General features: G+C 31.8%; 2 protein-coding genes across 2 annotated transcripts in view; one reads left to right on the top strand and one right to left on the bottom strand.

The window, feature by feature from the left end:
• The first annotated feature begins 105 nt into the window (after positions 1-105).
• On the top strand, positions 106-9796 carry jagn (jagunal). The gene is made up of 4 exons (XM_085957275.1): positions 106-327; positions 608-749; positions 4019-4273; positions 5447-9796. Exons 1-4 carry the CDS (start codon positions 239-241, stop codon positions 5576-5578), a joined length of 618 nt encoding a protein of 205 aa, XP_085813401.1. The 5' UTR covers positions 106-238; the 3' UTR covers positions 5579-9796.
• A 193-nt stretch (positions 9797-9989) lies between these two features.
• Positions 9990-22419, bottom strand: part of kat-60L1 (katanin p60 ATPase-containing subunit A-like 1) — a 29054-nt gene continuing 16624 nt past the window's right edge. The window contains exons 2-8 of the mRNA XM_085957274.1: positions 19541-19761; positions 16993-17519; positions 14635-14814; positions 13856-13998; positions 12911-13020; positions 12280-12406; positions 9990-11302 (exon numbers count right to left, since the gene is read on the bottom strand). Of these exons, the coding sequence (XP_085813400.1) occupies positions 11104-11302; positions 12280-12406; positions 12911-13020; positions 13856-13998; positions 14635-14814; positions 16993-17519; positions 19541-19761 (1507 nt within the window). The 3' untranslated portion in view covers positions 9990-11103. The remainder of the gene's footprint in view (positions 11303-12279; positions 12407-12910; positions 13021-13855; positions 13999-14634; positions 14815-16992; positions 17520-19540; positions 19762-22419) is intronic.

The raw sequence follows: 22419 nt of genomic DNA, 5'->3' as shown, positions 1-22419 counted from the left end.
CAGGATTTTAATATTATGGCTTAGTATCCATAATATTAGATTTTTATTGATTTTATGCAATGTTTTTTACACATCGTATTTTTTGCATCTGTCAGCAACACCGTACAGACGTGAAGGGTGTCGCTGACTCGCTGCTCACGTCGAATAATAATTATGTAGCTGAAGCTGGGCTAATGTATTAAAATAGTTTCAAATGCGTGGATAGCGAGTCAGATTATCAGTGAAATATTGAAATAAAATGGCTTCGAGAGGTGGGCCTACGGTCCTCGGGACCGATGGCGCTGATTTTGAACATCGGCAAAGGGTGGCAGCTCAATATCAAGCCAGGTAAGAAAATAATTCATAAGCTTCAGCTGCCAGACATGAAATATGGATTTTTGCTAACGTGTTTGACAGTTGTCATGAATACAAGATACCCATGAATTCGCTCAATATCAAATATTTTTTCATTTCATCGCTTATTTTTATAAGTATCTTTTATGGCGTGTATTCTTTTTATTTTTACGATGTACATTTTCTCGTCGATCAAAAAATATCAAAGGCCAAAATTAAAAATATATTATATTTTTGCTTTTTCTGTAATGGAGTAAATGTAATCTTGTTTCAGTGCACTCAACAAATCCCGGCTAAAGTATTGCATATTTTTTCACTACCTTCTATTTTTTGTTATGCTTGCAAAACTGTCTGCTGACATACTAGACAAATTAGATATATTTGTATTAGAAATTGAAGAACTACAAATTCCTCAGGTAAAAATATTTTCAACATTACTTTTTATCATTATATTTTGTAGATACTCCTTATCTCCCAGTTATCCCAGTTTTTAATATCCTCCTTTAGGTAAATATGCCGTAGCCAAAACATCTCACCGCAAAACGATGGAAGATTTTTTCTCGATATGTCGGTAGATAAATAGAATCACACGAATTATAATTGTATAATCCATCCATAAAAGATTTTTTATCACCATTCAAATAAACAAGTAGGTATTGTACAATCAATAATAGCAGATAAATGATTTCTCATCTTAACTTACTTACTTAACAATGTTTCATGTTAAACATAAACCATAAATAATGAAAATAAATTTCCCACACATATTATACATTATTTTTTTACTAGACTTTTACTAGTATAGGTCGATAACCTTGTAGTTTATTTAGCAATTATATTAATTAACACAATGTCTCTCAATTAAAGAATTAAATTTAATAATAGTCTTATTAAAAAGTAGTCACTCGATTCATACATTGTTTATTTGCAGTGTTTACCTTTACATAAACATGCATAACAGAAAATATGTTGTAGTTGTACCAGTAGTCAGCGCATGATACCATTCCAATTAACGTGTTTTTTTTTTTTATAAAACTAACGTTACAATCAATAGAATCCATTTTTACGTTCTTGAGTTCAATACAAACAGTTTTCGTGCCTATTTTTTATCTCCGTGTGTAAATTTTTATGTGCAGTAAAATACTTTTCTTAGTTGGTTTCGATTTTTGTAGTCAGCATGAAATTTTGAATTTATTTGCCTTTCATATTAATAATATTCTGTAAATAAGACATGTATTTTGTGTTTATTAACGACTGCCGGAGAAAGAACCGAACTACCTTCATCGGTGCTGTGATGGCAAATGGATATATTATGTATCACATTAACTGTCAATTCTTTGTGGAAAGACATTGTATTAATTTAAATAAAACACAATGTGTTATACTTATTCCACATGATTTAATAATACAGCCTAAGTACTTGCTAACTACGATCTTATTAATGTTTTCTGTAAAACTAGGTAAATTCAATTGACATATTTGTGAAAAGAGAATTTCTTAGAATGTAGTATGTAATTTAAGTAGCGTTTTATAAATTTGATCGTATAAAATAGCTGTAAAAATGTATATATTATAAATAAACTAATAATTCACAAGATTTGAGAATGTCCTGTTTAAGTGGACGCAACCAGTCCTAATCAATATTAAACTATGTGCAATAAGTACCTGCTATACATACTATATTTTAATGTAATTAATAAATGGCTATGTCTAACTGGAACACCATTTTGCAGGAGAGCAAAAAGGTAGTCTTGGTCATCTCACCGTGAATGTAAAACCAAGGCATCTGCAAAATACATATTTTGGATATATTAGGGTTTGAAGTCTTAGTTTTGTTAGGAGAAAATAGAGTTTCTAAAAAAAACCATAATATTTGGTTTATATCTACATTATATTGCATGTTCTTTCAGTTATTTCACTTTTACATTATCAAGTTCATGACTTTTGCAGTTGTTTTGCATTTAATCTCGAAATTTAAAAATTTGCAGATACCTTGGTTTTACACTCACGGTGCTATAAGTATGTTCAGGGTTTTCAAATAGCATACAGAAAAATGTTTTCTCAGTTAGGTAAATACCAGTTGTATGCTTTTGATATCAAAGAGTATACCATTTGGAAAATTTCCTGTAAAGAAACTAAAAAATGACATTAACTTCATAATTTGTTATCATCTACCATCATAATACCTCTTAATAAATTATAATCCATATATATATTTTTTTTTATTTGAACAACTGTAATTTTTTCATATACAGTCGAACTCGATTATTACAATCTCGGATGTAATGAAGAAACATTCGTTGACATTTTGGTTTATGATTTTCTCCATACATTTATTCACTGTTATAACGAGCAACTTATCGGATATACCGAGCTAAAATACTGTTAATGTGTCGATGGTTTAAAAACATTTCGACCCTTAGCAATAAAATCCGATTGGACAGAATGCCGCCGAGGATGGATTACGTTTATGACACTAGTTAAGTGTCTAAGTACCTACCTAATTGTTGTTTTCGCTGACAATAATGAAAAAGTATCAACACATATGGTTGAAAAATCCAAGGTTTGTGAAGTCCGTAGGTACCTACCAGCGTTCATTACAATAAACAACTTATTTTGTAGTTTATGAAGGCCTTGCTTGTTTCAGGGATTTTTACGATGGTTTTCAGATTTTTTATTTTCAACTTTTTTTGTTATGTGACCGCTCATTTAAAAATACCTATTCTCTGATATAACGAGTACCGCTTATAACGAGCAAATCCAGTCGGTCCCATTTTCCTCGTAATAACCAAGTTCGACTGTATTTAGAAATCTCTATTGAACTCAATTTCTTCACCTGATCTTAGTATGTATAAACATTACATTTTTTTTGTATTCGTGTGAGTGTCATCTGTTTGTAATTAATCATTCTTTTTAACATAATATAATTACTTACACAGATGCATTTTTTTTAAATTTAATATTTAATTATTTTTTTTATATTTACATTTAATTGGTTATGAATCGTTCTAAGGAATGTAAGCACTTACAGGCATTAGTACATTCTTACAGTAAGAAATCAAAACTCCTTGTAGAAAAAGCTTTGAAAATTCAGGATCTATAATATTATTCAGTGTACTCTCAATATGATGACAGCGTTAGTTTGCACTTAAACATCCATGTCAATGTGCTTGTAATAATTCACTTATTTTGATGAGTAAAAACATATTCCATTCAGCAGTAGACCAGTTAATGACAGTGACAAAGTCAGATACAGCTACCAATCTTAATAATGAAGAGGAAAGACCGTTTGCTCCATAAAATGGTTTAGAAAAAATTCTACTTGAGTATTGAAGGGGCTATGTAAAATCAGTGGAATCAATTCTCACTCACACAATTAAACTTTCTGGGGTTATTAACACAATCATTCTGACATTCAACACATATAATTTATAGAAAATATAAAAAACACACAGCTGAATAAAAATACGTCAAAGCTTTCTAAAATGGCTATAGATAGATAATATACACATAGGTATTATAGATAGGCTATAAAGCAAAATATGAGATTGCACGCTAATCCAGCTTTGAATATCCATTAGAAGGGTTCCATTTATGTAAAATGAACCAAAGTAGGCCTTATTTTCTGTAGTGGATAGTTTTTCTGGAGAAAATTATTATAAAAAATAAATACTTTATGTTTTAGCCTCTGTTATGGGAATACATATGGTGCCTTTCCATATTATCGTCATTTCTGGGGCTGGCGGCGATCAAGCGTAACCGAGTTGTCGCCATGATGCGCTACATTATCGCAATCGTCGTCCTCGGTTATCTTCCTATTATGTTTTGCCTCATTTATTACTTCTCCGACTGTTGGCGTTATCTCACTGAAGATGTCAGCCAAGACGAAGACTCATCAGACGAAGACATACTCGACGAGAACTCGATAGTGCTATGGCAGGTAAACAAAATTATCAAACTTACCTATTCAATCAAAAGTCATATAGTAACCATAACCCTACGTAATTAAGTCTGCTTATGCGCTAGTCAGCCGAGTTTCAGATAAATAATGCATAAGATCAGATAAGTAAACGGGTGGCGAAACAATGAAGCAAAAGTGAGAGTTAAAAGTTATTAAAATTAGAAATACAGTATATAGAACAAGATTGTATTGACTATCTACCAATTATCTATGCAAACACCAACCAAGAAACAATGAATAATTTGCGGCATTTAATTGTTGAAAATTTTGTGAACATTAATAAACACCACATGTTGCCATTTCAATTATAAATAAAAATACTTAATACTGGGAATACTTTATTCACAGTGTATGCAGTATTCATTAAATTATTTCAAGTTCATATTAACTATTAATTTCTAATCATTCAATTAATATTGTGTATTTTGCATACCTTCTCCGTTGTATGTGAATGAAATATTTTAATAATTTTTGGATAATAGTGATTTCAAAACATTTCTAATCACAGGTAGCGACGTTGCCATATTAGTTGTTTGCTTATCTGTCATTCAATTTTCATCTATGATTAACTTTTTTAACCAGTTAGTTTTGCATAATGAAGACATTCATAATCATTTATACTTTAATATAGTTTCAATAAATAAAAGAATATTAAAAATATGTTGGTTAGGGGCGCAATTAGGTTTTGGTCATCTCAAGTACATAATTTTGTTTTCATTATATACAAAATATCATTTCTCACAATTCTATAGGAAGAACAAATAAATTATTACAGTATAACTTTATTAATTAGAACTCCAAAGAAAAAATATATTGCATTTGTATAATACACAAAGGAAATGATTAAAGTAAAATTTTGTTAGAGTAGGTATTCCAATGAATTTTTTTTAAAGGCACATTTATTTTAAATCTCTTATTGAAAATAGTTTTTTAGTAACCATTAAAAACTTTAATTTATGGGTAATATTTATGGAATGGCTAAATGTATCAGTAACTAAATTTATATGACATCTTTATGCAATGGTGTGAGTCTGGATCGGACACTGTTTGATTCTGCCAATATCCCATGTATACTTATATCATGGAGATTTTATTACACCCCTATGCTATTATACTATTTATGTAATAAACTATGTATTGTAATTGTTTCAGGGTTATCCATATGGTCTTCTCTGGTTTGGATTTGTCTTGTTGGCATCTCAGGTTCACGCCTTCTCTATATATTTTGCCTGGAACTTGATAAACGCATGGAAAGCGAGAGGGGCATTAAGGAAACAGCAATAAAAACCTTCCTACTACTATAATCTTTATTCTTTAAATCTCCAGCCACTCTCGAGCTTATTACAAATTTTACGAATAATAATCCTGCAGCCGGGTACCACATTATTTTAGACGAATCATTTGCTCTTATACAAATATTACTTGGTATTAGACCTGAGAGCATAATTTAGTCAAAATGAAATCTTGCCTTTTGTCAATTGTGTTAATTCTGTAAGCAATAACTTCTTAATTAGCTTTCAAATAAATGTTATACACTTAGTCATTATAAAACTGTTTTAAAAATATATATAACTGTATCAGAAAAACTGGTTACGAAATAATTTTGCAACATTGCATATGTAATACCTACATACATTATTTATTTGGTATTTTAATACAAATCTCATGGTAATGTACGCTGAATTGTCAAGTTAGTTGTTGTTAAAAGCTAGTTACCTATTCGATATAATTATAAATTAGTGGTATTTAATGAATATATTCAATACGTACAGTCAATATTTGAATTAAATTAACCTATCACCTTTTTTATTTAAATACATACTTTAATATGTTTTGGGACAATAAATTGATAATTGCAGAGCTTTGTTCCATTTTGAACGTTGGCGAGATAATATTGAATAGAAATATAAATACATAGCATTGTTAACTACATATTTTCAATAGTTAGCATCATCCTACAATGGCAGAATACATATTTTTCACCATTTGAAAAGAGTACACTTCCACTATGAATGAAAAGGTATCGTATTCTTGAATGTTTTAGCTTTAAAAATATTTATTCGTTACGCTAAGAGAAGTTAGTGTGAAATTTCAATAATATATTGTAATACTCCTATTTATAAATGGCAATACATAATTATATTTAAATAGATATTTTAATATTACGTAGTCTTAAATGAATACAAATATCCTAATTACACATTTCAATTTAAATATTTTGTGGACGAAAAAATATATTTAGAGTTTTGCAGTAATTTTAGTTATACATTTTTATTAAGAAGTAAATGCTCAAAGCATGTTACCATTTTTCAATCATATTTTGTAAATTAATTTAAATTTATGGACTTCCTTAAATTGTGCTCAAGATCTCAATTAAATTTTGATTAGATTCAGCTGAGCCTTATTAACTGTCAATATTTCATTTCAATTACGTAAGAAAAATGGCCTAAAACCTGGAAAAAATAAATTCACTCATTCTGCTCTACCTGTCTACTGTATCTAAATACATATAGTACAGTGAATAGCTGCTGTACGTGAAGGCATCTATATACCAATTTAAATAATTGTTCAATCGTTTGACTGGATAACCGTGATTTTTTATCAATTGACACAGAATACACTTGAAATATTTTTGTAGATCACTGTCTATGAAATCCTTAGCTTTGGCAAGAATTGCCCGACTTGCATAAAATCGTTGCTTTGGCTATATGAATAAAGTACAATAATACTTACTGCCGTAAATGTTGTCAATGTCTGCGCTTTAATATTTTATAGTAGTGTTTTTTTAATTAATTAATCAGTAGAGACAATATTCAAAGAACATTATTAGCCTATTGAAGATAATTTGTGTTCAAGTGTTTTTAGAACATGTGAATGTATTTATTTTGATATTGCATCGTGAATTTGTAATTTATATTGTATGACTGTATCAAGTAAGTGCAGCAAGAGTAGCCGTTCATCTGTGAATATCATAAACTATGTCATTATTGCTATAATATTAATATAAGAACGCAAGTGTTCCGCTATTTATCAAAATTATAATAATAATAATTATAATATGTAATTTTATATAACACCCCTTTTGTACAGATGATATAAATATTTATTGATGTTTTTTACTAAAATACAACTTAATTTTTTACCCACTGGAGCTAATTATTTTGTATGTTTCGAAAATGTAATTCTTACACACTTTTTTGAAATTATTAACACACATGTGTATGACTCTTTAATTAAAATATATTATAGATAAATCCTGATGTTCCTATTTCATGGAATTAATTTATTGATATTGTTACTTGGTATGTTTAAATTTTAAACAGCTGGTGTCCTTTTTATAGCTCCAGCTCTCCTCTCTCTCTTAGGATACTTAGATGTTAGGTGTATTCTTTTTAAACTTGTATCTATTAATGGTGGCAAAAATACTTAAAATAATTTTCATTTTAAAAGTTTCTTTTCATACGTAAACAAATTCGCCTATACTATTTTCACCAATTTTTTCTTGATGACATTATAAAAACCGTTTTCGTTAACCCATTTTTTCTCATTTCCTCAAAGCGTTAAAAACAACTAGAAATATCTAATATTCTTTTTACTGCATATGAAATATTATTGTTATAAAACTAGACACATCAGTGAAAATGAACGAGGCGAATTTGAGATGTAATGTATTTGCTCATTCTGTTTTTTTTTTTTTTTTACTTTTTTGTAATAATTTTCTTTATTACATAGTCAACTTGTGACTTGGCGTAAAGATTAATTTTAATTTTAAATGTGGTAAGTACTGCAATAGTTTTATAAATTGTCATAGAGCTGTTAATACCTCCTCCGATGTGACAATTTTGGCAAAATTTAGTATACTAAACCCTCAATATTCGATATACATACTGCCGAAATTAAAATACTTATAATTTACCTACTTAACATAAGTATTTCATTTTAATAAGACTAATAACCTTCAATTTTTGTTGTAATCGCATCAGAGCTATTAGCCGGCTCTCATATCAAAACTCGTCTCGCCTGCAACATGTCGATGTGATGTCATCATTATTCAAAAAATGCACGTTGCCAAATGGAGCTCTGCAGATTGGTCGAATGCGACTTTTTAGTTTGAAAAAAACATCTACTGCTGCAATCGACAAGTTGCATGCTTCTTGGGCTGCGAGTCGAAGATGCCAGGACGCATACGAACACCTACGAAATGGTCATTCCAACACCGGCGAGCCGATCACCGCATCCAAATATCTATACGTTTCGAAGGTTACATGTGACTGTCGCTAGGTAGATGTGCGCAGTCTTCAAATGCAACACCAGATCAACATTCTTGGAAGGTTTGATTTATGGCTGTGCGGCAGACGAGGCGATTTTAGATGTGAGAGCCGGCTTACAAACACTCAAATGACAAGCCCTTAACTAACCGTTATTTAGATAAATGAAGTTTATCAAAACAATCAAATGTTTGTTCTTACAGAGCAGTGTTTTGTCTCCTGTAAAATTGCAAATTTGTCTCAGAGGTTTTAGCAACTTAATGACAATTCATAAACCATTTTCACTTCTGTTAAGATTTTGTATTATATATTCTGTCTATTAATCGAGATATGATAATTCTTCTAAGGTCCCTTTTTGTATTTTTGCCACTTAGATGTTTGCTGTTGTGGTTTCTTTTTTCTTATCTTACTTCTATCTCATTACAGGGCAATGCCCCGCATTGCCAAGAATTGTTGAAACAATCAGTTGAAAGTAGTTTAGGCTCGTAGGCACTTGTTTTAGAAAACTGACCTATGTACTTGGTGTGCGGTAAGTATTCGTTTAGACTGAATCAAAAAACACACCAAGATTTCAGTTTTCTTTCTTGCGCAACTATATTTCTTTGTCACGAATGCGATTGATATGCTATTTAAAAATGAATTGAACAACGTCGTATCGATCGCATTGTGTGATGATCTATATTACTCTATACTTCTTAGCTCTATTGTCTATCAATGTTGTCTTGTAACAATAAATATCACTTAGGAATATTAATTGTATTTGTACTCTCGATGACAGCTTAGTGTCGATATCTTTAAATAGAGCTAGATTCAAAATATGTCAAGTATGCTTCTTCTCTTAGATCTGTACTACATATTAGATTTGTTTGGTAGTAGTTATTACTCACAAATATTTAAAACGCATAAATCGGTTGTGAAAGATTTTCAAAGAGTTATCAGAGCTAACTGAATGGGCAAAGGGTAAAAATGTGTACCTTCAGATGCATGCTAGTCTTATGAATATTTATTTACACATATTATGGAAATAAAACAGTAGTGATGACGAATAATTAGTAGAATTGTTACGTGACCCATTGTAACCTGATGTTTATCCTGAAATGGATGTTGTGCCTCTCTGTCTACCATGTAATGATTATATCTTTGTAATAATAATGATTGTGGATTCAATATTTATCACCAAAATTGCTGTATTTTTAACTAGAATGAAGACATTAAATGTTACGATTTAAACCCTGCAACGCATTTTATTTACAAAACTTCCATTCGTATACATAATATAAAGTAAACCTGTTCACAGTGTAGAAAATGAATTAAAACAAGATCTGAATTAATTTCGTGTATGTATGCGGATGTATAGATCGTAAGTATCTACCATAGGATGATCATGACCTCATACCAGTGCACTAAAATTAATAATGACACCGTTTATCGATTCATATTTTATTACTTTATTAAGTAGGTATAAATAACAAAATGTTTATAACATGTACTACAATAAATAAATTTCTATAACGTGCTGTTATAATTAATAACGTAAAATTATGAATAACATCATTAATAAAAACATTACTGGAATATTATAAAAAGCCTTAGTCTAAGTATGACTGATTATTTGTTTATGGCAGCATTTCCGGCAGCTGGTTGTCTATTAACTAACTTATTTAAAAAAACACACTCTAAAACTAGTTCATTTATTTAGTAAATCAGTGTCATTCAATATTGATTGTTTCACACAATGTAAATTATGTTTTCATTGGGAACTTGTATTTCTATAAAGACACTGATATACTTATAGGTGAATGTATATAATATTTGTTATCCTTGTAATTTTTTATTCAAATTTATTATTTGAAGAGTAATCAGGCATAAACAAAAAAAATATGATTCATGATATTATATTTATTTAGTTATATGCCTAAATAGGTATTTGGAGATTATTGTAATTTCCATGTTTATTGGGTAGTATTTATAATTTTGATTCCAATCTTTGTTTAACTTCAAATTATTATTATATTAAGGATTTTATCATTGTCCTCTAGTTATGTAGTACATAAATTTATTACAGTATAAGATGAGTGGAATACAATCGCATATGAAATAGCTTTCATTATCAGGTCCACATTATTTATGAGAAATAGTGTATTTTTCACCGATAGTCGTCATTCTTCCAAGGAGAGGGACACTGAAAATATCTTCTCATTGTGCCATCAGCCAAAATGCAATAGGTATGTCGTTTTATCCTGGGCAAATTGTTTTAATTCACCTACATTCTGGATTAAGCTGATTTCTGTGATTTCGTAACCAAGAAAGCTGTCACTTGGCAAGGCATCAATAATTGTCACTGTTGCGTAATTTGCTGTTTCGTAGACAAAGTTATTTCTCATTGCAGAAAATGTGACCAATTAACAGTTCTGATCAATATTTCATGTCACGTATAATACAGGACTGGGATGAAACTCTTTGTTGTGTAATTATTTACTTAAAAAACGAGAATATTAGCCTAAGAAAGTCTCTTTTTTTGTGCCGGAAACGCTTTTCATACTAGGAAGCACCGAAATCCTCCATCCAGCCATTGTATCGCGCAATGTCAACTGCCGATACTGTCTTCTTGCACTTGGCCATGGCATCTTGAAAGTCCGTCAGCGTGACTGGCAAATCGATATCTTCTATTTTGATGCGCTTTATTTCTTCAGGACTCCGTCCGGTTATCTTTCTTCTCATAGACATCATAGATGCATCCCTAAAAACAAGTAAATAAAATATTATGGATTTCGTGACCAATGAGAGACCTGTTAAGGCTATACCTCAGTTGAGGCATGGTCTAAAAAGATCGTGGCTAGGCGATGCGCGGATTTCGGGTCGTGGGTGCATGCCGAACGAAATATAATTTGTCATATAAATCCAACATGCGTCCATTTAATGTTCTGTATATTGTTCTATTAGTAACAATAATAATATATTCATTGACATGTTTTCTTTTTCAAGTAAATGGGTAATGTTTTTAGTCATCTTTACCCGATTTAAGAATTATTACCCCCATCGCCATCACGAAACAAATTGACGTATTCACACCTCGATGTTCACTCTCCGAATGCCAGTGAGTACGAAATTTCGTCGCGCCTATAGTTGAAAATTATTTGCTGTTTCACTGATGTATCGTCTTAAGAATTTTTCAAATAATATTGGTAACACCACAAGCATATTTCTCTAAATTTAAAATATAATTGGTTTTATGTCTTATAATATTTAGGTAAATATTTAAATTGTGATTTGTGCATATTCATTTGTATTTTATTGATAAGACATGAAATGAATTTTTATTCTGTTTCTTAGTTGGAGAAATAATTCTATGGTGTTCGTCCATATCAACTTCACATGAAAAATGAAAAAAAATACTCTTATTAGATGCAATTGTCCATAGAGTATAGGAAATTAGATACACCCATACCTACACATAACTGAGTAAAATGGTATTCCCAACTTTTTTTTGTAAATTGTAACACAACATACCTAAATTAATTTATGCTCAATGAGAGAATGGGTCTTTCATTCATTATAAAAATTGTCCTTATTGAATTTATTTATTTGAAACCCGAACACTACCGAAATAATGTTTCGAACATTTCTTTTTTGTGATAATTTTAAGTACCTAATGGGTAGCATAAGAGTCAAATTATCACAGATATATGTGCTATCGATTATAGACATTCTATTCACCTGCATACGTTGCTTATATCGGAGCCAGTGTATCCGTCCAATTTTTCTGACAGTGTCTTCATATCTAATCCTTCCTCAGTTCTGACATCTTGCATGCAGAGGGTTAACAATGCTGAACGAGTTTCGTCTGTATATGAAAAAGAACAGAGTTATTTTAGCATACTTGATTGCAGTGCTTTTTTATAGGAAAAAGTGGACAATATTATATTGTATTATAGGTGGGCACTATATCTTTTTTAACAAAAATGGATGTACATATTTTAATGGTCTTTTTTTAGCTTCAAAATCTTCAAATATTTCAACTGTATGGTCAAAGCTAGTTTTTTATGCAAATCTAATTTTAAAATCTTCAAGAACATCAAAACAATAATAATAGAAATTCAAATAATTAATTAATAATCAATTAAGAATTCTGAAGTTAACTTGAGTCAAAAAATAAAAAAATATTTGGTGCACAACAAGCGTATCACAGATATTAATTTGTATGCATTTATTCTAGGTATATCATGATTAAATCTCTTTTTGAATTACTGCTTTCATTGAGTATTTATGCTGAATTGATCTGGTGACATGTTATCATCTATCTCCTGTTATATACAAGGTATTTCCTTTCCTTAATTGTATGACTTACCATCAGGTAGTCCAAGATAGACACGCTTTTCGAATCTCCGTCGGAAGGCATCGTCAATATCCCAAGGGTGGTTAGTAGCTGCCAGAACCATGATGACTTTGTCGTCATTCCTTTTGATAAATTAGAAACATTAGCATAAAAATGACAAACCTTTTACAAAGTTACAGTTAATAATGTTTAAACAAAACTATGCTTATAACCTACTAAATTTGGTGAACACTCTAAAATAATATGTCTGTATTTATTTCATACAAAAGCTTTGCACCAATCCATGTTAGTTATAACGTCAGTATTTTCTTTAAAAACAATAGTTATGATTATATAGACTTTAGAGGATATTAATTAGATACAAAAAGTTTTTAAAATAACATTGGTCTTATCTCACCCCATTACAAGGTACATATCGTCACTGTTCTGGCAGAAGACACTAATTCGAAAAAATGACATATTGAGTTATACTAAGATGTTCCTTATTTCAAACTTTACCGTCTGGAAACCTTCTTAATAAATAAACAGCCTTTATTTTAAAGTCATCCTTTTTACGATTACTTGATAAACTCACATGATAGACCATTTCAAACATTTAAACAACTTCAAAGTCTAATTACTCAAAACTAGTATTCGCCAGTTAGTGTGTTCTGCCAGAACAGAGACGATATTTATTTCGTTACGCATAAAAAAAATAGATATAATCATGATATTTTCAATAAATGAACTCAAAACAACTGCAAAAAATTCCAACTAGAGAAAAGATACCGAATGATTTGACATTGAAAAAAAAATATCAATATCAAAGTATCGGTTAAAAGCTGTCGATGCTTCAAGCTATTGATAGTTTTTGACAGCATTAATGATTACTGAGGATGTTTATATATTGAATCATTCTACATTTGATTCATGGAGGGTATCTGGAGATAATCACAATAGTTATAATGGATTTCTTACAAAGAGGCATCGAGTCCATCCATTTGTATGAGGAGTTCGGCTTTGAATCTTCGGCTTGCTTCATGTTCAGTGTCTGTCCCTCGTGCTGCACACAGCGAGTCAACTTCATCGATGAAGATGGTGCTGGGAGCATGAAACCGGGCCTGAAAACATTACATATTTATTATTTATACATTTGGGTATGATATTTTACTTCCCAATAAATTGCAAATTACATAACGTTTCATTAAGCTATCAATTTGTAACAGTTAATTCAATAATATTTATTTCTCTTATAATATTTGTACGAAAGAAGAAGATAGTTAATAACAGTGTTTCGTCCATTTCTGCATCGAATATGCAAGAATGATATTGTAGGTCTAGAGAAGCGTGGCTGCCACAGGTTAGATCTACATGAAGCTACTTGCAGCTGCAACTACCTATGATATTTTTCAAAAAAACTAACTATCTTAATGATCCTATCGATTTCCACATTGGAATGTAAAAAAACATGTATGTTATTGATTTACTTTTCAAGCTAATGGAACTTAAACATTGTATCGCATTTTGGTAGAGACTTCGGCGGTCAAATGAACGCATCTAACCAGATAAAGATTTGGACATGCCGGTGAGTGAGTCATTTAAATCAGTTCTATTTATTAAATATCGCCCTACGGAAATGAATAGTTCGAACTTGGTTAAGTTGAAAAAATGAATTTAAATTTGAAATACCCCTTTGAGTAGAGTGCCATAGGGGCCTGCTATTATTATTTTATTTTTTTAATATTACAATTGATCACCATTTCAAACAGCAGCCTGACAAGTTTTTCTGATTCGCCTCTGTATTTGGATGTGAGTGTACTCGAAGAAACATTGAAGAAGGTCGTTCGGCATTCTGTGGCAACTGCTTTCGCCAGGAGTGTTTTGCCTGTCCCCGGAGGACCCACCATAAGAACACCTTTCCATGGTCGTCTTATACCCTGAAAAGAGATGTAAAAATACTATAATGAAGTGTCTAGTATAGACCAGGGATGGCGAACCTATGACCCGCGGGTCAGACACTGACCCACGCAGGCTTTTTAAATGACCCACGCGTTGATTTTTATAAACTTAATTTTTATATCATAAAAGAGAGAAGACAATCAAAAATATTAAAAACATAAAGTATATATTATATCTAATGTCGAATTCATAAAAAAATATTTCCATGTGGAGATTGGCTAGATAATTTTCTATCGTATCACTGCACCTGTGTATGAGGTATATGGTCGTAAAACGTCGTGTTTCGTCCTTTTGTCGCGAAGCGTGTATGAAAAGAATAAAACGACTGTGTGTGTAATTTGCCATATACTGCCTTTCTTAGGAAGAAGGCAGTAACTGCCTCTTACACACTTTCGAGATTAATGACATAATGTGTTTTTTCTCAATCTTTAGTACTGTGAATTAATAAAAAAACGGTGGTAATTTTTATTAGTAAGATGATAAAATACAAACAAAGTAAAAATAAACAAGCAGTAACTGCAATGAATAGGTGCAATTACTGTCTTTTTGCTAAAAAAAATGTATTATTTTAAAAGATGTCTATTTTTCACTAAGGATTTTAACGGTATTTTAGTGATAATACTGATTTTAAAGTGAACAGAATATATAGCTTTCAAAATTACCTAACGGATGGCATTCATAACTCAATTTTACAACTTTTGCGAGTTACAGCCTTCTTCCTTAGAAGGGCAGTATAAACAATTGTATCAAAATTCAGGACCGGAGTCGTCAGATTAAATGAACATTCTCAAATAAATCAATTGGTATACAAGTGGATAGTAACCAAGTCTAGTAAAGCGACTTTAATCATAAATTTGCATTTATTTATTTTATTCGACAACTATTTTAAGCAATCGGTAAATGAAGTTTGGTACTTAAATAATACATTATTCCTATATCGACAAATACTATTATTATTTCTTTATGTTTTTTAGTATTCGGAAGGGTACAAATAAATCTCCTCTAATAAAAAAACGTCGTGACCCACGAGCTAGTACTAAAAAAATAATGAACAAAATTTGAACCACTTCTCAAAAAGGTTCGCCATCCCTGGTATAGACTATCATATTTTTATACCATTATTTATATGTGCTTTATGGTTTTTTTCTTTCTTTAATCAGATGATATTATAGGTATTCATTATGGTTAATATATTATTCTAAGTACTCGTAGGTATATTACTATACCTACGATCAAGATAATATCTTAGTTTTAGGTACTGTCATAATATTCTATATCTTTATCTATTATTGTGTTTGGTCTAGTCATGATACATTCCTTGACTAAAGAAACTAGGTAAGAATCAATTCTGATATTTGATCTGTAATATATTAAATTATAATAAAATTAAAGTATTTTATACATGGACCTCCTATTCCAAGGGCAGACAAACGCATTTTTTTTTTCAAATATAAAGTATAAAGTTATTAATCGGGCACGGTGGTTATGCCTCCAAGTTCTATCAGCTTGGCGTAACAAAATCTCCGACATGCTTATGTGGCAAATTGCAGGATACCGATCCCACTGGGAGCTTCTCAGGTCGGTCCAACCCTCAGTTGGACCAGTAGGCCATTACGACTTGCTAAAATTTCTCAGATTTCAAAGAGTTTGCAACATTTTACGGCGAGCGAGAAGGTTTTTTCTCATCGAGAATTGACCGTAATTTACTATGAATATCAAAATAGGAATCACGCACGCTAACCAAGGTGTTGAGAAGTTACTCCTGGAACATTCTAAGTACAATTTTGAAGGGTGCCTAACGTTAGTTACGCCACGGTATTCGCATGCATAACGGGTGTTGAGACGTGGCGGGTGGTAGACGAAAAAAGCAAATATTTAATACGTAATGTAGGAGATACCTATTGATAATTAATAATCAAAAATCGACCACCATATTAATTAAACTGAGATGTAAGTATGTGGTAAAACTCTCATTAGAATTGTTTGGTAAAACCTTTTGTTATTTAATTCTATAATAATTATTGATAAGTTATAGTTTTACCCTCCTGACGATGGGTTTATAGCCTCAATAACTATATTTTTTCAAAACCACCAAGAATCCAGGTACGAACCGACAGTTATTATAAGTAGTTAGAATAATCATTTTATTTACCAACCTTAAAAAAATTTGGCATAATACTAGGCAAGACCATGGCTTCTTGCAGGATCGCTTTAGCTTCACTCAATCCCGCGACATCATTCCACTGGACCGCAGGATTCCTCTGCAGGATCTCCTTCTCTAGGGTCTCCACGAGATGCGCCTCAAACCCAGCCGGACTGAATATCCTCTCCTCTTTCTCGACTTCCGGAATGGTATCGCCATTACACGACGCCCCGGAAGCGTTGTCTTCTCCAGACGAGGATTTCTTAATGATTCCATGCCTGATTGGCAGCAGACTGGCTCCAATTCTTCTTTCCTTGAAGGCTTTAGGCAGTCGCTCGACCGATCTGGACTTGCGGGACAAGTTTGATGAGGTGGTTCTTCCGCGTAGGTGGATTGATGGCAGTGTTGGCTGGATTTCAGGGTCTCTCTTCCGGAGTGACGCGATCCATTTGTCAGTTACTGTGTCGGATTGTGGGGTCGTTGGCTGCTTTGATAAACCGATGTCGGCTTCCGGTGGAGGTGGAGCTTGTTGTTTTGGTTCTAAAAACAATATGTCAATATAAAATATATTTCTTATTTTTTTATTCAAACGAATATTACACAAAATGTAGTTTTTATTATCCCGCTCGGTACAGATTATTAATTGTACTATATATATTTCTTTGGTGTAAAAATATATAGGTAGGATTGTATACTTACATAATAAAATATCACTATTTTTGTTCTGTGATGAATTTCATTTTGTTAACTAGGAAAACGCATTATGTTGTAAATCGCGTTATACGACATAGTTTTTCAAATCTATTTTCTCATCTTAGTTTTTTTGTCGAGGGAAGGTTTTATACTTACTTGACATAAGTATGTACCTACACATTATTATTTCAATATTTCTATTCTAGATGGCCGGTTCGAATCCTGGGTCTGGCAAGTACACATATATTTTTGTTTTTCAATTTGTGTATGCGTCGGAGTATGGACCTAATAGATTGAGCAAGTAGCTGACATCCATTTCTCGTAAAAACAAAATCTGTTAATACAATCCTCCAATTTGTGGAGGCCCATATGATCATATTAGCATCGGATATGGTCAAACATTTTCTATAAGTGCCCCTATAAAATAAAACCTAACTTGAACTCTACACTGGGTGATTTGACCGAAGTTTTAGAGATAAAAATGGTCAAATGTCTTTAATATGCTATAAAGTCAGTGAAGGGGGTTATGAACTTAGAGGCCTGCGGCACTGACAGATTTTAAATGGTAAAAATGGTTTATGGTAAAAAAACAATTCAAACCCATAAATTCCAATAACCATCATAGTTAAAATATCAGTGTATCTCTTTCTTAAAACCACATCCAGTAACTAAAAATATTTTATATCAAAAATTCAGTAACAACACAATACTATTAATGTTTTTTAAGTATAAACGTACTTGATGAGTGGTTATGTTATGAGCACCTGTGATATTTATTTATTTATTATGGAATAATTTAATAATTATTGTACGACATATTTGAACTGTTTCGAGGCCTCCTTTTAAATATTATGACGAATCGACTGCGTCATCTACGTCAAAATAAATGGCAGTTTAATAAACTGATCGGATGAGATATTATGATTCCACTCTTTATAAATTAAAATATTTACAGTAAAACCAAAACAAATGATTCGGTTCGTGGATTGTGTGTACGAATACGTATAAGTACTGTCGTCAGCGCTACGAGTACATCGGCTGCCAGTTAATTAGTAGCTCCAGTAGGGGTAAACATCCGCAAGCACACCATTGACCATCCTAATCATTGTTTTGTTTTTACCTCGTTGATTAATGAAAAAGGCCAAATACATCTAATGAAATGTTAAAATTTCCCTAATATTTAAGGCTATACCTCAGCTGGGGCACGGTCTAAAAAGATCGATAGGCGATGCGCATATTGTGTAAATGACGCGTGCCGAGCGAAATATAATTTGTCATAAAAATTAAACATGCGTCCATTTAATGTTCTGTTTATTATTCTATTAGTAACAATAATAATATATTCATTGACATGTTTTCCTTTTCAAGTAAATGGGTAACGTTTTTTAGTCATCTTTACACGATTTAAGAATTAATACCCCCGTCGCCATCACGAAACAAATTGACGTGTTCACAGCTCGACTTTCGCTCTCCGATTGCCAGCGAGTCCAAAATTTCGTCGTGCCTATAGTTGAAAATTATTTGCCGTTTCACTGAAGTACGCTCTTAACATGTTTGATGAGCAGCTATAGTAAACAAACAGCACACATTGACTCAATTTGTCAAAAGTGAGTTAAGGCGTTTCATTCTATTAGACTGTTAGTCTTAGTCTAGTTAGTGTACTATTAGTTTGGTATCTACCTAATTGGTAAGAGACAGAATTGCATTTTGTTCTCTTTTTCTATTCATATGGATAGATACATACTCATTTTTTTTTATATCGTAGTAGGTACTTACTCCACCTGTAGAGACGATAAACCACCTTTATGTTGTGTTTTAAATAATATATTATAGAAAATATTTTTAAATAAATTCCAAGACATTTTTACCTTTATTAACATTCTTCGGTTGCTTCGGAGGAGCAGGCTGACCTCCGCCTTGTGCAGGAAAATTCCTCGACGCCGCTGAGGCTCCGTTCCTCTTTCCACCATTTGGGCGAGGTCCGCGATGCGTCGTCGTTATCTTGGTGAACGAAAACGGCTGCAGGTTGTCTAGGATCAATGAGTCCATCATGCGCGCCATGTGGTGCAGACCATGGCCTGGCGATGGGCTGAAATAAAAAGATAAATAAATGATTTTTTTGAGTTACTATTTAACTATCTATCTCCATACATTATCGGAATGTTAAATTTAATATTATATTATTAAAATATAAGATAGTCGCGATTGGTTACTTCTACAGTGTAGATCTAAGGTCCACTGTGTCATTTAGAAGAGATCTTTATGCTACGTATTTTAATCGACTAATACAAGGTATAAAATATGAGAACTCTGCCATTATGGGCAGTGTTGACCTGTGTCCCCCTGATAACTGTCTTAGAAATAGAGTGCATCAGTTGTTTATTCTCCCAAGGTGCAGAACCAACCTGCCACTGGTAATGCCAATTGGGAGGACGATAACTATTTTCAACCAAATTTCTTTCGGGTGTTGTGAGGGTGAGTTAGGTGGACGCTATTTTATAAATTCTTAAAATAGGGTCTCCTTATTAGCAAAGTCGGTGTACTTATTAGAACTTATATAGTTGTATAATTGTATTTTCACTGCTTTTTATGTTTATATTATGTTCTCTTTTATCGTTTTTACTATATGTTTCTTTATAATAATGTTTCATGTCATGTTGTGAAAGTTATAAACTTATAATTTGTAATATCCATAATATGTTAAAAAATTAAATTAAATTCAAATAATAGTTCTAGGGTATTTTAGTTCTCTTTATTGGGAAAAAAATACTTTTTTGAATTTTTCACTGGTTATCACAAATGTGTGCATTGTCATATTTTATCAATTAGCTATCACCGACAAAACTCTCTGCTACTTGGAATTATTTTACTTCGGCGGTCGATGCCCGCTACGACCAATAATCGCATTTATTATTTGGGTTCGATCTTCAGAGTCGATTAACCCAAAACATATAAATCGCAATTCCAACAAGTTAGAACTGGGGCGATGACTGGTTGAAGGTACGATATCGATTGTATATTATTGTAGGTACCTACTCAAAAAGTATAAGTGAGGGCTTTGGATAAAAAAACGGCAGATTATATTTTCATAGGTATTATCTCTGAAAGTTTTTTAAAATGTTATTTATTATTAAAATACAATTTTTCAGAAATTATATGTATAAGAAAGAAATGAGACATTTTTATTGACTTGCCAATAGGTATGTTACGTAATTACAAATCGCTATTTTTATTTACAATTTTCCCACTTGGCTTGACTGTAATATTATTACCTATATTATTTTACACATCCCTATTGAATTTTAACATTAAATTATATTATATTGGATATTATAGTTATATATTATATACTATCAATTACATAGGTACAGGGCTCAAAATGGACCTAAGCCAATCGGTAAAACTATCGCTCCGTCTCGTGGAAAAAAAATACTTTGATCGTCTGAGCTAGATAGGCCATATAATAGAAAATCTAACACACTTGTTTTTGTAAAATACACATAAAATTTGATAATTATGTAAGACTAATATCTTCAGAAAATTGCCGATCGCTCCGGTTCGTAAACTTTTCTATTTCGAGCGCTGCATAATTATGTAGGTACTCCTAATAATCGATTTTATTTTTAGAGTATAAGTACAAAAAATAATTACAAAGACATTTAGTCCGATACATTTAATTATATTTATTGCGCTAGTTATGACCATTATCAGTTACCATCCAAGATTGACGCGTCCCTGGTTAATGATTTATATAATATAAGTACTAATTCCATTTAAAATGCAAAATCTTTAAATATCATCTCCTGTTAAAGAGTGTCATATAGACTAGCCAAGCCAGAAACCATCTGTCATCAGAAAATCTATATTACAAAAATTCTAATAGGTACCTATATACCGTAAAATAAAAATTATCACATTTAAAAATCAATCATGCAGAGTGGTTTATTTGTTTGAACCCCTTAAAAGCCTGATGAGTGTAGACTCAACCATTCTAGAGAGGCATGGAAAAAAAATTGAATACACCTATGACATCACAGCCCGTCTTCTCGATATGTCATGGCGCGTGTTGTATAATAATTATAGCAGTAAACCTTTGCCGTGAAATGTGAAACAATCACCTGAAAAAATCAAAAACTGTACTAAAAACCAGTCTGTTTACGGTCTGTTGCCATGGCAATGTGCGAGCACACGAATTCAATGATATCCAGAGGCGTTCTGGCTAGCAAATCAACTGCCTACTGTGAAATTAAAAATTTTGTATTGAAAAAATATTTTAACTCAACAAATTGTACACCTACTGAAAATTATTACTTTTATTAATATTTTACGAGTGAAGTCAGGGTTTAGCGTAGTTAGTACAGACTAATTATTTAGTTGTAACTTAAGTTAACTAAAATATTAAGTGGTGCATGGAAATAATCAGATTGACTCCTTCCCAGTTTTTAACCGGACATGCTGGTTTTGTCTCCAAGCCATGCCAACTTGATCATATAGAATATCCTACTTGCGAATTGCAGAATGTTGATGTGTCCCCATATGTTAGTTGAAAGAGATGAGCATGGACCTCAGTTGGACCGGCCAGCCATACGAGGAAAAATGTATCAGCTTTCAAAATGTTTTCGACGTTTTACAGTAACCTAGAAGGTACTCTGAAAATGTATTACACACGCTCCAGCGCACGTCAAGAAAGCTCTTTATAAGTTGCCACTGAACAGAACAACAAAGGGTGTCTATCGTTTGTTACGCT

The sequence above is a fragment of the Rhyacophila brunnea genome, unplaced genomic scaffold, assembly GCF_057557595.1.
Source record: "Rhyacophila brunnea isolate RB1 unplaced genomic scaffold, BYU_Rbru_1.0 scaffold_6, whole genome shotgun sequence".
Taxonomy (NCBI): Eukaryota; Metazoa; Arthropoda; class Insecta; order Trichoptera; family Rhyacophilidae; genus Rhyacophila; species Rhyacophila brunnea.
The sequence above is the reverse complement of the archived record's forward strand: the minus strand, read 5'-3'. Positions and strand labels throughout refer to the sequence as shown.

Excerpts from the sequence above, each read along its gene's own strand:
- jagn (XM_085957275.1), top strand. The coding sequence starts at position 239 with ATGGCTTCGAGAGGTGGGCCTACGGTCCTCGGGACCGATGGCGCTGAT. Across the intron at positions 750-4,018 it reads AAGAACTACAAATTCCTCAG|CCTCTGTTATGGGAATACAT; the intron begins GTAAAAATATTT and ends TTTATGTTTTAG. Across the intron at positions 4,274-5,446 it reads ACTCGATAGTGCTATGGCAG|GGTTATCCATATGGTCTTCT; the intron begins GTAAACAAAATT and ends TAATTGTTTCAG.